Source organism: Silurus meridionalis, chromosome 6 (genome assembly GCF_014805685.1).
Source record: "Silurus meridionalis isolate SWU-2019-XX chromosome 6, ASM1480568v1, whole genome shotgun sequence".
In the NCBI taxonomy this organism is placed as follows: domain Eukaryota; kingdom Metazoa; phylum Chordata; class Actinopteri; order Siluriformes; family Siluridae; genus Silurus; species Silurus meridionalis.
Genome location: NC_060889.1, coordinates 4,342,289 through 4,355,286, shown reverse-complemented (window position 1 = coordinate 4,355,286; position 12,998 = coordinate 4,342,289). Strand labels below are relative to the sequence as shown.

Below are 12,998 nucleotides of genomic sequence, written 5' to 3'. Positions count from 1 at the left end.
GAAAAGGTGGATGAACTGTCAGCCAAGAAAATGATTTGGAGACTACTGTCTCAATGGTGAAACACGGGACATAAACCCTTTTTCTTCAACAATACAAAATGAATGCAACCTGGTGTCGTTGAAATCCTTGCAGTCAAATTAGTAAGAAAACACACCCCATTTGAGTGCAAACTCTTGCACCTTTATATGAATAAAATTTTCAAATGCAAACTATCTAGAACTATTGCATAACGTAACCTTGACTTTCAAAATGTGTCATTTGTACTAAATCCCAGGAGTCTCAGTTCACCCTGACTATGTTCTAATTTAAAACTTCATATGGAAACACCTGGTCTTTTGCAAAAAACATGTAATGGTACGAAGATTTGCCTTCATGTTATTTTCTTAGAAAAATCCTCCCTTATCATGAAGAACAGCTTTACACACTCTCTGCATCCGGACACTTCATTTCTCTCCAAACATTCAGCTGGAATATTTTGCCAAGCCTCTTTTAAAACATGCCGAAGATGTTTTTTTCTGACCTTGTGATCCAGTTCACCCCAGAGAAATTCAATAGGATTTAGGTGCAGAGACTGGGCAGGTCATTCCATGATAGAAAACACACCACTGTGGAAAGAACTGTGGAAAGATGTGAATTTCTAAAGGTTATTTGTACAAGTCTGGTGCTGCCAATACCAAACACTCCCAAGAGAATAGATTTCCATGTTCTAAATGTGATTATACAAACATCAGCCTTGCTTATATAACCAAAAAGCATCTACTAAACCTTATATGCACATCACTGTTTCTTGGTTTGTTAAATATCCCAACTAAATCTCTTTCAGTCTTGCATAAAGCAAACATTGAAAAATATTTCATTCAAAAAGCGCCAAAAAAAAAAAAATTTTTTTTTAATAAAATAACCAAGAACCACAATCTGACAGAGGAACACAACCTCCATAGAAGTTAAACCTGAGACGACCTAAAACAACGCGTGCTATGTAAAGTGAAGTTCTATACAAATGTTAATCAAGGTAACAGGAAACAGGTGTGGGTGATTATTGACATGTGATCCAGACACGGAAATGGGGGTGTGGTAGATATCTGCTTTTCTGGGCTGGTTTATTTGAACAACTGTTGCTGCACAGCTTGCAGCACTCGTAGGAAAAGCAATGCCAGAGGATGGAGTGGCATTCTCCATGTGGTTAGGGGAAGGAGCAACTTCCTAAGCCAAGCAAGGAGGTGGAGCGACGTCTCTAACCTAGCAACATCCATGAGAGAACAAAGAGACTAAAAAGAGTAATGCATGTGGTGAAGATGAGGACCAGTCCAGCAGGACATCTTCAGTAGTGCAGGCAGGCAGAAAGAATGAAATTTTTTAGCAGTACAGGTGGGTAGAACAATGTCCTCCACAGGGTAGGTGGGCAGAATGACTTCTTCGAGTGATTCCTTTGTGGCAGCCTTCCTCTTGTTTGTTGCTACAATAATCTGATTTGTCCCTCTTTATGAAAAGCTTGCTGTAATCAAAAGTTTATTTCATTTATATTTGGTCATCAGGTTTATAAAAAAGGAACCTGCTGTTGGGGATTAAATCTTTATGAATGGTTGCAAGTTGAAGCAAATTGTTTGCATTCTGCTGTTTTTGCATTTATTAAACATGTATAACTCATTAATAAAATGTGTCTGCTCGTGTGTTTTAATCGGGGCATTGGGCTCGTTAAAAATGTTCAATGTTGAAATAGGGGTCTCCTGGAAAACAGGTTTGGGAACCACTGATATACCGTATGATACTTTTAATGTAAAACTATAGAATAAAAAACAATACCAAAAAGCCAGCAAATGAAAGTATTTTGAAAGATTTTTGGAGATGTATTAGTCATATCAATTCATATCATTTCTTCATATATTATAAATTGTGTAAAAGCTTTAATTTAATTTAAAAGGATCTCTGGATTTAAAAGCAAACAAGAAGCTAGGGGAAAAAATAGAAATAAAAAAAATAAATAATCAAGCGTTGTTGTAAAAAAAAAAAAAAAAAACACAACATAAAAACAATAACAGCCTCAAATTTTTTATCTTTTAAAAATGTTTTCTAGTTCTAAATATTTTTAAGTTAAAAACATTTTTATTAAATAAATCTTTGTTCAAAGTTTCGCAGCATTACAGAGGTTTCTTGTTCTTCAGGGGGTTTCAGGTTGAGTGGAAGAGGAGAATAAAGTAGCGCCACCTGATACTGATCTGTGTCAAATTATTGAAATGAACTAGAACGGGGTTCAATTTTATATAAAAAATAATCATTGAATTTTTTAAAAATAGAAATGAAAAACGCATTAAAATAAATAAGTGCACAATTCATAGAATATTTAAATGTAAAATGTATTTATTGGTTAAAAATATGATTATATTTTTTGTATTTTTACACATTCGATGGGTTTAATGAATGTTTTAATGAATAAACAGCCTACAAATAAACGACTCCTCAAGTTGTCTAAAATCCACCGATAAACTGGTACAACGTTTCAACTTTCAAAATGATAAGACATGATCATGGCAATTAAAAGCAATTTGTCACGGCGCCCCCTGGCGTTTATTCGGGTGTCCTACTCTTGAAAAAAGCCAGTTTGGTTCGGTCTATCATTTATTTATATACATATATACATATATACATATCTCCCTTTATTTCAGGAAATACTTCTATAGTTTTGGTGCATTTGGAACCAATAAATGTGCCTTAAAACCAGTACGACCCGTTCATTCAGAAGAAAAACATTATACATTACTCACTCTGACACACAAGAAATTAACAAGTAAAACCAGGTCTTTGTGCCAACAGCTACAGCACTGCTGCATCATGTCTGTTCTGCTCTGTGCTTCGTAAGTCTTCCATGATTGCCATCAATTCCCAGGAGCTCCAAAAAGAGCCACTGCTGAACTCTATGTGCAGGAGAAAGTCCTTGTCACCTGCTCAGCCTATACAAGCACCTGGTTTTGAACATGGCTCATACGAAGGCCCTTCAGCGTTCACTCTAGCCACGGTGACCCTGAAGCAGGGCTGAAACAGGCGCTCAGGCTCGGCCCTCTGCTCGGCACAGTGCAGTTTCCTGCTTGGGAAATGTTTGCGGAAAAACCCCTGAGGTCTGGTGGAACACCCGGGGGAAGGACTTGGCTCACGGCCTGTGTGGCATTAGGGAAGAAGAATAGAAAACTCATTAGATTACGGGTAGGTCAAGTCAACAAACTGCTCTTAATATGTTATAAAAGAAAGTATATGTATTAGATCATTCATGTACCAGTATTTGATGCTGACTGAACTGGCAAGCTGAGAGGAAGCCCGCTGTCTAGACGACTGGGTTTAGTGTTGATGAAGAGGATGCAGAGAACACACACAGTGACGAGGAAGGCCAGGAGAACAACTGCAGCTACGGATAGACCTATAAGAGCACCGATACTACGGAGGGGGTACAAAGGGCACGAGATGAATAAAAGGAGAGTTTAAGATTTAGTTATCAGATAAAACACCATCAGACAGAGGAGCTACCGACAATCCTATAACTCACCACTAGAGGGCAGCACCACCAGGCGCTCATTATCATTACATTACAGTTGTAGATTCTTCAGGATGAAGTACTCTGAGAAATTGGGCTTCCCCTTTTCATTATAGTGTATCTGTTCATTACTGTTGTATTTTACAATATTAAATCTAATATACATTTTATATCCTATCAAGAGCCAATTATAGTATTATTATTATTATTATTATTATTATTATTATTATTATTATCGCAGGTTTGATCTTTCATCCAATAATTATTTTAAAATCATAAGAAAATTTCCAATAAACAAACCAATAAAAAAAATCACAATCTTTGATCATCATCGTGTTTCCAAGTGAAAGATCTCGTTCTGTTGATTTGATGCACACATGATACTTTCTGTTGAAGCCCTCAAGAACCTCGAGGAACCTCATGAAGTCCGGTGCTTACCTGAGCCACCACATGTACCCGTACTCGTAGGGGAAGAAGCCGTTGGAATCATCACAGCAGTATTTGAGGTCGCTGAAGCCGCAGCAGAACCGCGCGCGCTCGTCGCCGCCGTCTCTCGGGCACGCGAACGCGCTCACGAGCTCCTTCTCCGGCGTGTAGTAGCTCGAGCACAGCGCGTTCATCCTCAGCAGCTCGCCCAAAACGTGCGCGCGCACTTCCTCCTTCTCTCTCTCTCTCTCTCTCTCTCTCTCTCTCTCTCTCTCCTTTCACTTTTCACCAATGCAATCAAATCCCCACACAAATCCCTTCTTCTACTTCTCGGCTGTTTCCATTGACTCCTTGTTGGACATCTAGTGCACTACCTCACTTCATATCCAAGGTGTTGAGTAAACGCTTTATACCTCAGCGCTATGGAATTCTGGATTCCTGATTGGTCAGGAGGTGCACAGGAGCCAGCCAGTGCAGCTGCAGTTCACCAGGTTCTCAAGTCATATGATGTAGGATCTAAAGCTAAAAAAAAAACAACTTGCTTATTAATTATATAAATGGAAGGAGTCTCCAGTGTCAACACTTTTACATCCTCAAGAATTTGCATTAGCAAGGCTGAGAAACAATAAAAACGGAGGGACCTGCTGTTATTATCAGAGTTCTGTCATTTTTCTTTATGTTGCCGCAGATGTTAAACAAGATCTCAGCATCCAGAGCAGATTAGAATAGCACGAGCAATCTGGTATCTAAGGAAACAGGAACTACCACTACTATGAAATATCCAGTGCTATAAATAAACAGAATATAATATCCAAATTAAATCAAAGTTTGGTGCAACCAGCTTTGGATTTCGTGTCTTACTTGCACAAAGTTAGGGATTGTGTAGGATTAGATTCAGATGTCAGATGGACTAATTACACCAAGCAGGTGCTGCTGATCATCAATTTTATATGTAGGTTGAAATACAGTATTAACTGAATCAGAAGCAGTTGTGTAGAAGCTTCAAGCTTCAGGTTGAGGAACATGCAAAGTCTGCTAAGGTGAGGGCCAAGGAAACCGAATGCTTATTTTTCTTCACCATCGAAACATCCAGCAGTACCGTCAGCAAAAAACTGGCGGAAAAAAGTGGGACCCAAGTACCATTTACTGTCCTGTGGTAATGGATTTATCCAGCATAGCCATTCTGAAGCAAGCTGCCACATGGATCATTAACTCCATAGTTTGAATAAAGACGCCATCGTTCTAATCACACAGGACCTGCTCCTACTTGGCACTGAAGCTTTTTAAAATGAAGAGCTAAATTCACCCTTAAGCTAATTAAATTCACGGAACATTGGCAGAATAGAACTAGCAAATGGATTCATGCCATTGTCTAAGCTCTAAATGTCTCCTGAAAAGAACATACTTAAAAAAACACACCTTACGCAGACACACACACAAGAATTGTACCCGTATAAAGAAAAATAGCTTGGAACGTCCTTGGCGTATTTTTCCTCATTTTCCTCTTCGATTTAGGCCCATGTTTCACCGCTCAATGTCACGTTACAATGTGCTGCAATGGTTTTTTTACTACCTGAAAACAAAAACAAATGAAGAACCTTGAGAGCTTTGAAACACAGAAGCAACACCTTTTACAGTGTATTTCCATGAGGCAACTATTGCCACTAAACGTTCTGCATCTGCAAAAGTGTTACCGTGGTATGTTTCAAAAGATCACTTTGTCTTTGCAATACAAGATTAGAAAATAATTTACATTTGTTTGTTAGTTTCATGGTTCATTTATATATTTATTTATTGGCTGTGTGTCTTGATTATCTTCTACACCATTGCAGAGGCGTTTGTTTGCTCAAGTGGCGGTTTTGACGCGTACGCTCTAATAACGATCAATGAGCTTTTGGGGATAATGTTTTGAAGAGACGGCGCGTGAAGATTTACTTGGGAAACAAAAGACACACAAACACGTCATCAGTGATTGTGGTGTTCACAATAGATGCGTAGTCTGCCCTTGTTCTAAACGTTCATTTTTTATGATCATATAATAGCCAGAACTATGAAGTATATCTGCCATGCCAGAAGAAAAAAACATCATCATCGAGAGAAAAATATAGGTTTAAGCAACACTTAGCAGATGCAAGGACAGAGTGCAGCAGAATCTGTTTCAAGAGCTAAGTGGTCATCAAAAACAGATGATGATTTGGTATCGTTGACCAAGTGACATCAGGAATTTGACTTGCCCACAGGAAGACGTGTTGTTGACAGGATGACACAGTAAGCTGCTCTGATTATGGAGGTGCTGAGTGTGTGATAAAAGAGATTGTACTACTTTGTGTTTTTTTCGGTTAAAGTTATATGGGTCACGTAAAAGCTGCACAAGTTGTTGATCGGTTCCCTTTTTTTTCCTCTCCCATGTATCTTTCCAAGAACAATCCCTTTTCCAATTGTTCATCCTTAATCCAGCTCCAGATCCCTAATAGGATCGCTGGTATTAACTACAGGACAGTGCTTCCAGCTGTCAAGGCGCCTCCTAGAGGTCAACAGGGAGAACTAAAGAATGCAAGACGCAGATTTATGCAGTGCAGTAGGATTTACTCTAATATAGACACACCACGAGTGGACTTACAAGACAGAGACTCCACCTGGTCGTCCTTCACTCGTCCTGCATGTGTGTACGTCGGGTTTGGGCTCTTGATTTGACACGTGTGTGGAAATGGATAAAGGAGGTGACCCCAAACCCCTGGGTGCCGTGTGGAGCCGGGTAAAGAACGTCAGCCAGCAGAACGGCCTCCTGATCCTGTCTGTGCTGGCTGTGGTGGTCGGCTGCCTGCTGGGATTTTTCCTGCGTTCTAAACATCTCTCTGAACAGGTTGGTCTTCTTTACAAGAGTTATACCTCTTACTAAATCTTCTTACAATAAAGCCTTACTAAACTATCTCTGCTTGGTTAGTGCTTTTAAATCTTGTCAGCAAACAGATGTTGTCAAAAATATCTAACAAAGAATGTCATACAAGTAAATAGAGCATCTCCATCTTCTGCATTTGTTCTGACAAAAACATGACTATTGACCTCTTCTGATACATTAACAGGATGACTTCAGGACACCTGATTACCAGCAGCCGAACGTTTCGTCTCCACCTTTTACTTAATGTTGAATGTATCGACTTTTGCAGTGATGTTTCAACCTGGTAATGAAGATATTCTGTCAAAAAAACAAAACAAAAAACAAAGACGAACCCCGTTTGCTACTAATGAAATGCTTCTGCAGAGCAACACAAACCTTAGAGTGGGGCGTGAATATTTTAGAGTATTCAAAGTAATTAGAGTAATTAGTATTAGTGTATGAAAAAGCTCTGGAACACCAATTTATTTTAACCAAAATGTCACTTCTTGGCTGCTGCAATTGTGGGCATGGTCAGCAAATCCAGCATGGTCTCATGATGATAGAGTGAGCAATCTTCATTTACATAAAAACCATTTCTCTTATTACAATTTCTATCTTCTGTAGGAGGTGAAGTACTTCCAGTTCCCTGGAGAGCTGCTCATGAGAATGCTGAAGATGCTCATCCTTCCTCTTGTTGTCTCCAGGTAAAAGCACACAGCTTTTCTCCCTAGAAGGTTATGCTGCTTGTATAGAGGACTTACTTCATGAGTGAATTATAGTGTCCACCACACCAGACAAAAAAAGAATAATATAGCAGTAATCAGTGGGCCCAAGCACCAGGAGTGCAGCAGGATGTTTTCAAGAGCCAGTATTGCAATGTGGGTCTCTATGCCATATCACAGCCACTTTCCTTGATGTACAATGGAACAAGCAAAAATGGCTGCCATCCTGGTAAACCAGTGAAAATTCTGAAGTGTTTCCATCGAACAAATTTGAATTATTTGATGCATCTTCACTTAAACTGCACTCAACACTCAATTTGTATTTGTGCAGTTACAGAATCTACACAGCCACACGTCCGGTTTCTTTGCCAGTCCCTGTTTCTGTTTAGCTGTTTGCGTAGTACAGAGAAAAACACTCAGAGTTGAGTTTTTGCCCGCACTAATTGTGTTTTGTTGAAGCTGTGGTTTGGAGAAATAAATAAGCATACTGCTTAAAACACAGTAATGATAGTATTTAACCCTATTGGAGCTGAGCGCTAACCAGCATTCAAAGGTTTTAGGTAAGAAAATAACACAGCTCTAAATTCAAGAACAGTGCTCAGACCAAGGGTGCGCTAAGAAAAAGCAGCAATTTTTTGTACCAAAGAGAATTGTGGGAAGGAAACACAGGACAAGTGGCAATTGTCTGGCTTTTAAGCAGTTTCTTCTAAAGAGGATTGAAGTGTACATGTAGCTTTTTAACAAAACAGCAACATTTTAGGCATCTTTTCTAGCTGGATGGAAGCGAAGTGAAAATAACATCCGTCTTTTTTTTCTTTTCTTTGGAGATATAGAGTGGGATTCGATTCAAGTTGTTTTTGGTGTCCAAAAAACTTTGGACAAATCATAAATATATTAGAAAGTACTTAATAGTTTAAAACACAAAATGGAAAAGTAATGTGTTGCCCAATATTATTGTCTTCTGGATGGTGTTGGTGAACGTTTTGGGTACATGCTGTAATGTTCTGGAATCTGGAAGCCATGAAATGCTCTACCTTTTATTTAAAGTTAATTTGGTTGGTTAATTGATAGTTCCATTTATTGCACTAAAATCTGCTGTAACACAGGAGTGAAGTCCCAGATGGTCCAAAACTCTATTCGAATCAGATGCCATTGGACTTAATCCCATCTTGCTGAGACACAATCAAACATGCACATACACTACTTGTGCTGTGTGCTTGATGACTTTACCAGGACCAAAATGCCACATCCAGACTTAATCTACTCGCTAAGATCATGCTGTTTTACAAAAAATGCACCCTGGTCAGTTAAATTCATTTGTAGCATTAACTCTCCTAGTTTGATGTCTGGCCTGGCAGCGCTGGATGCTAAATGCTCAAGCCGCCTGGGAATCATGACCATCTCCTACTACCTCTGGACCACCTTTGTGGCTGTAGTGGTAGGCATCATCCTGGTGATCATCATTCACCCAGGTGGAGCGGCGCAGAAGGAGGACTCTGAGGACAGCGGCAAGCCGATCATGAGCTCTGCGGATGCTCTGCTTGACCTGATCCGGTAAGATCGTGGCAAACAACTTCATGCCACTAACACAAATGACAACCTTAGAGTCTACAGTGTATCTAGTGTCTAATCTTGTATTTGTAACAGTGAGGAAGTCTGGACCAACCATTGGAGCGTTAAGGGGTTAAATATTTAGGATAAACATTCATTCGTGCAATATTGATGTTGCATTGCCCCAATCAATAGTCCTAGTAAATGCCTTTGGGCAGATCAAATCCACAGACAGAACAATGCTTATGCCTTCAAGCACTGCTTATGCTACACCTGTTCAGTGTGTTCTCTCTTTCTCTCCACTAGCAACATGTTTCCTGCCAACCTGGTCCAAGCTACTTTTCAACAGGTGAGACATCACAAGCTTTGCATCTCTAAAACAATATGTAATGCAATCATCAGGTCACATTCTTTATCATGACAACAGAGCTCTATCATACCATTATTAATAATCTCTCTCCTCTGCCTTGACAGTACCGCAGCAGGAGTATCCCCATCTTAAAGCAGAAGAATACCGTGAGCCAGAACCTGATAGAATCAACCACCAGGCGCGTTCTTATCTACGGCATCCAGGATGACAATGGCACTGACATCCAGAACTTCTCTCTGGACTTAACACCACCTCCGGATGTGGTTATCAGGACGCTGCCTGGCACCAGCGACGGCATGAATGTCCTGGGAATTGTCATTTTTTCAGCCACCATGGGTAAATTCATGGCTTTGGCTTTCTCTTGCTCAAGATGTAAGCAGATTTAGACACTTATGCAGACAACACTCTTTTACCCATGGTCTTCTTTCCTGTGGTCTGATGGAGCTATACACTGTATATGCTGTGGAGAATATCTACATGGGTGACAACAGGGAGCAAACTGGTTTGGTTGTCAAGTCATAATGACTTCCACACACTCAGTGCATTCACTGGTAAAACGGTTTTAGACAAAGGTATCACAGAGGATTCAATTCAGACATTTATACAGCATCATACATTTACCTAATTTTAGCTGAGTAATGGTGAAGGTCCTTGTGCAAGAGCTCAACATTAGCCAAGATTTTGCAACTTTCCAACCAGTAACAGCTGAGCCACTGCTCAAGTCGGGGATATTCTTAAAAATAAATTAATTCTTGCATCCATCTTTTTTAAAGCGAATAATCTTGGTCATGTCGATTTTGTCAAAATACGCCTTTGAGGCAAGATGTCCATGAACATGCAAGTAGCATCTACATCATTGAAGATCTTGTCCTTCAAACAAGCACAGCACAGTACTCATTATGAATGAATACATTTTGAGACAACTGCTTTAGAGGAAATTGTTCTCTGGGTTTTCTGGTTTCTGCCATTTAATTATGTTTGCTCAGTTGAAAATGAATCTTCAGGAGCATTGATCTCTCGGTCTACACGTGTAAAAGCACCAGGGTTATAACGTTCATGCCATTTTATTTTACTAGGAATCATTCTTGGAAGAATGGGACCTAACGGCAGTGCGCTGGTCAACTTCTGCCAGAGTTTAAATGAAGCAGTGCTGAAAATTGTAGCAATCGTTATCTGGTATGTAATTCTCAAGCACTCTTGATAGGAACTCTGTAATGCATGCAATGTTTTCTGTCCCATATTCATTCCGGCTCGTTTTATTCCCCAGCAGTAGAGCTATTACTTTTTTTGCAGGTATTTCCCCTTTGGGATCGTCTTCCTGGTGGCTGGCAAGATCTTAGAGATGGATGACCCCTCTGCCATGGGGAAGAAACTAGGTTTCTATGCCATCACTGTGGTTATTGGGCTGATCATCCATGGTCTCTTCATCCTGCCCGCCATGTACTTCTTTATTACCAAGAAGAGCCCGATTGTTTACATCCGAGGCATTCTGCAAGCGCTGCTCATCTCGCTGGCCACTGCATCCAGGTGAAAACCCCATCACCACCAAAAAAGGGCTTTCTGGGGTTTATTTCCATACATGTTAACATTAAGAATCACCTGCACTATATATTTGCTATTCCAAATAATTTCATTTCTACAGGATTGTGGTCCAGAAAACATAGCACAATGCTCCACTGGGCCTATTGACAGATTTGACCATGCGCACCTATTCCAGTACACTGGAGTGTCATTTAGATTCTATTCCCAATCACTCTCAAATTTCCTTTTCTCTGTAACTATTTAATGCTCGTCCTGACAAACTGTGACTAAAACCTTGCTTCACTTCAGCTCTGCCACACTGCCTATCACCTTCAAATGCCTCTTGGAGAACAACCATATCGACCGTCGCATCATCCGCTTTGTCTTACCAGTCGGAGCCACCATCAACATGGACGGTACGGCACTCTATGAGGCTGTTGCTGCCATTTTCATTGCTCAGGTCAACAACTATGAGCTGGACTTTGGTCAGATCATCACCATCAGGTAAAGCGGCAAAGTAAAACATTGTGAAAGACTTATAAAGCAGAACGCTTATTTGGGAAGGTTTTTTTTTTTATTGAACATCTACATATGAACACTGGGTGGAAGTGACTCCAAACACAGGGTTTGATTTGTCTTCCAGCATCACAGCCACAGCAGCCAGTATCGGTGCAGCAGGGATTCCTCAGGCTGGCTTGGTAACGATGGTGATCGTTTTAACCTCAGTGGGGCTTCCTACCGACGACATCACATTAATCATCGCTGTGGACTGGGCCCTGTAAGCCCATACTTCTCTCTGCATATACTTACAGAACACCCCAAGAGAAAAAAAATAATCATTAGCCAGTGTACACTATAGGTCAGGATTCCAATTGGAAAATGTGTGTGTGTTTTAGGGACAGGTTCAGGACGATGGTGAATGTGATGGGGGATGCTCTGGCCACAGGAATCATGGCGCACATATGCAGGAAAGACTTTATAAAGGAGGGTGAAGAGGTGAGATCCGTGTTCATGTCTCGCTTAGTTAAGTTTATGAAGGTTAGCAATTATCCAGGTCATCAAAGTGTGTAGAATATTCAAACATTTCACAAAGCTACATCAAAGCACATTTATAATGTTGTTGCAGATTCCTCTGATCTGTGAAACCAAGCCGATGATGAGCATACAGCAGTTGACATCCTACCAGAGCAACGGCTGCTTCCAGCCTCCTCCGGCACGCTCAGAGAAACCTGAACGCCTCTCCCCAGAGGTGGCTCGCCTCGTACAGCTGGAAGAAGGACTCAGAAGCCTAAGAAGGAAGCCGGAGAGGAAGCCGCCTAAGAAGTCTACACACGTCATTAAGAGGGAAGACAAGGGCCGGGATCGAGCTCAAGACCACTTCACTGTTGACATGAACAGCCTTGAAACAAACGTCTAAACTCCTTCAGATCTTCTGGACCTCATAGAAGTGTACAAGAAGCAAGTGCTGGCAATGTTCTTCTGTTCCTTTGCTGAGTGAGCACTGATGGATAGTGGAGCTTCAAATCAGGGTGTCAATACATTATATGGACTCAATAGATCTGAAATGGTCTGGTCCTAGCTCTGGAATTTACTATCTGATACACAGCACATATCATGAGCTCTTTCAGCTCATTACAGGTGAAGATGGACATTATTTTAGTAAAAAATGGATGGAGATAATTTTTTTATAGTTTGTTTTCTGGGCAAGGCCCTGTTGACTTTTTTTATGCTTTTTTTCCCTCAAAAGTTCCCACAATTCCTCTTATTGAAATGGTATATATTTCTAAAAGACCTTAGGCATGCCACGTATTTTGTTTTGTGTTATTTTTCTATTGTAGCTTGTTTTTGTGCAGTAGTGTTCAATCAGGAAGATGCATCAATAATAAAGTGTTTTTATATCTCGCACTAATTGGCCAGAAGGCATCGATTACACAGAGATGTGTATAGTGAAGTTTTCTGAAAGTAGATGATTTATTTAACGTTGACTGATGGAGTTTCAGGTGTCG

General features: G+C 40.3%; 2 protein-coding genes across 2 annotated transcripts; one reads left to right on the top strand and one right to left on the bottom strand.

Moving 5' to 3' along the window:
* Window positions 1–2,659: 2,659 nt before the first annotated feature.
* Window positions 2,660–4,897, bottom strand: LOC124387212 (protein shisa-like-2B). Its single transcript, XM_046851416.1, has 3 exons — window positions 3,963–4,897; window positions 3,270–3,427; window positions 2,660–3,153 (listed from the first exon to the last, which is right to left on the bottom strand). Exons 1-3 carry the CDS (start codon window positions 4,142–4,144, stop codon window positions 2,945–2,947), a joined length of 549 nt encoding a protein of 182 aa, XP_046707372.1. The 5' UTR covers window positions 4,145–4,897; the 3' UTR covers window positions 2,660–2,944.
* A 1,598-nt stretch (window positions 4,898–6,495) lies between these two features.
* Window positions 6,496–12,916, top strand: slc1a7a (solute carrier family 1 member 7a). The gene is made up of 11 exons (XM_046851414.1): window positions 6,496–6,813; window positions 7,453–7,532; window positions 8,889–9,104; window positions 9,408–9,450; window positions 9,576–9,807; window positions 10,548–10,647; window positions 10,765–10,998; window positions 11,302–11,496; window positions 11,636–11,770; window positions 11,889–11,988; window positions 12,119–12,916. Exons 1-11 carry the CDS (start codon window positions 6,658–6,660, stop codon window positions 12,407–12,409), a joined length of 1,782 nt encoding a protein of 593 aa, XP_046707370.1. The 5' UTR covers window positions 6,496–6,657; the 3' UTR covers window positions 12,410–12,916.
* Window positions 12,917–12,998: the final 82 nt, after the last annotated feature.

Excerpts from the sequence above, each read along its gene's own strand:
- LOC124387212 (XM_046851416.1), bottom strand. The coding sequence starts at position 4,144 with ATGAACGCGCTGTGCTCGAGCTACTACACGCCGGAGAAGGAGCTCGTG. Across the intron at positions 3,428-3,962 it reads GGGTACATGTGGTGGCTCAG|TATCGGTGCTCTTATAGGTC; the intron begins GTAAGCACCGGA and ends CCCCCTCCGTAG. Across the intron at positions 3,154-3,269 it reads TCAGTCAGCATCAAATACTG|GCCGTGAGCCAAGTCCTTCC; the intron begins GTACATGAATGA and ends AATGCCACACAG.
- slc1a7a (XM_046851414.1), top strand. The coding sequence starts at position 6,658 with ATGGATAAAGGAGGTGACCCCAAACCCCTGGGTGCCGTGTGGAGCCGG. Across the intron at positions 9,105-9,407 it reads GCTCTGCTTGACCTGATCCG|CAACATGTTTCCTGCCAACC; the intron begins GTAAGATCGTGG and ends TCTCTCCACTAG. Across the intron at positions 10,999-11,301 it reads TCGCTGGCCACTGCATCCAG|CTCTGCCACACTGCCTATCA; the intron begins GTGAAAACCCCA and ends GCTTCACTTCAG.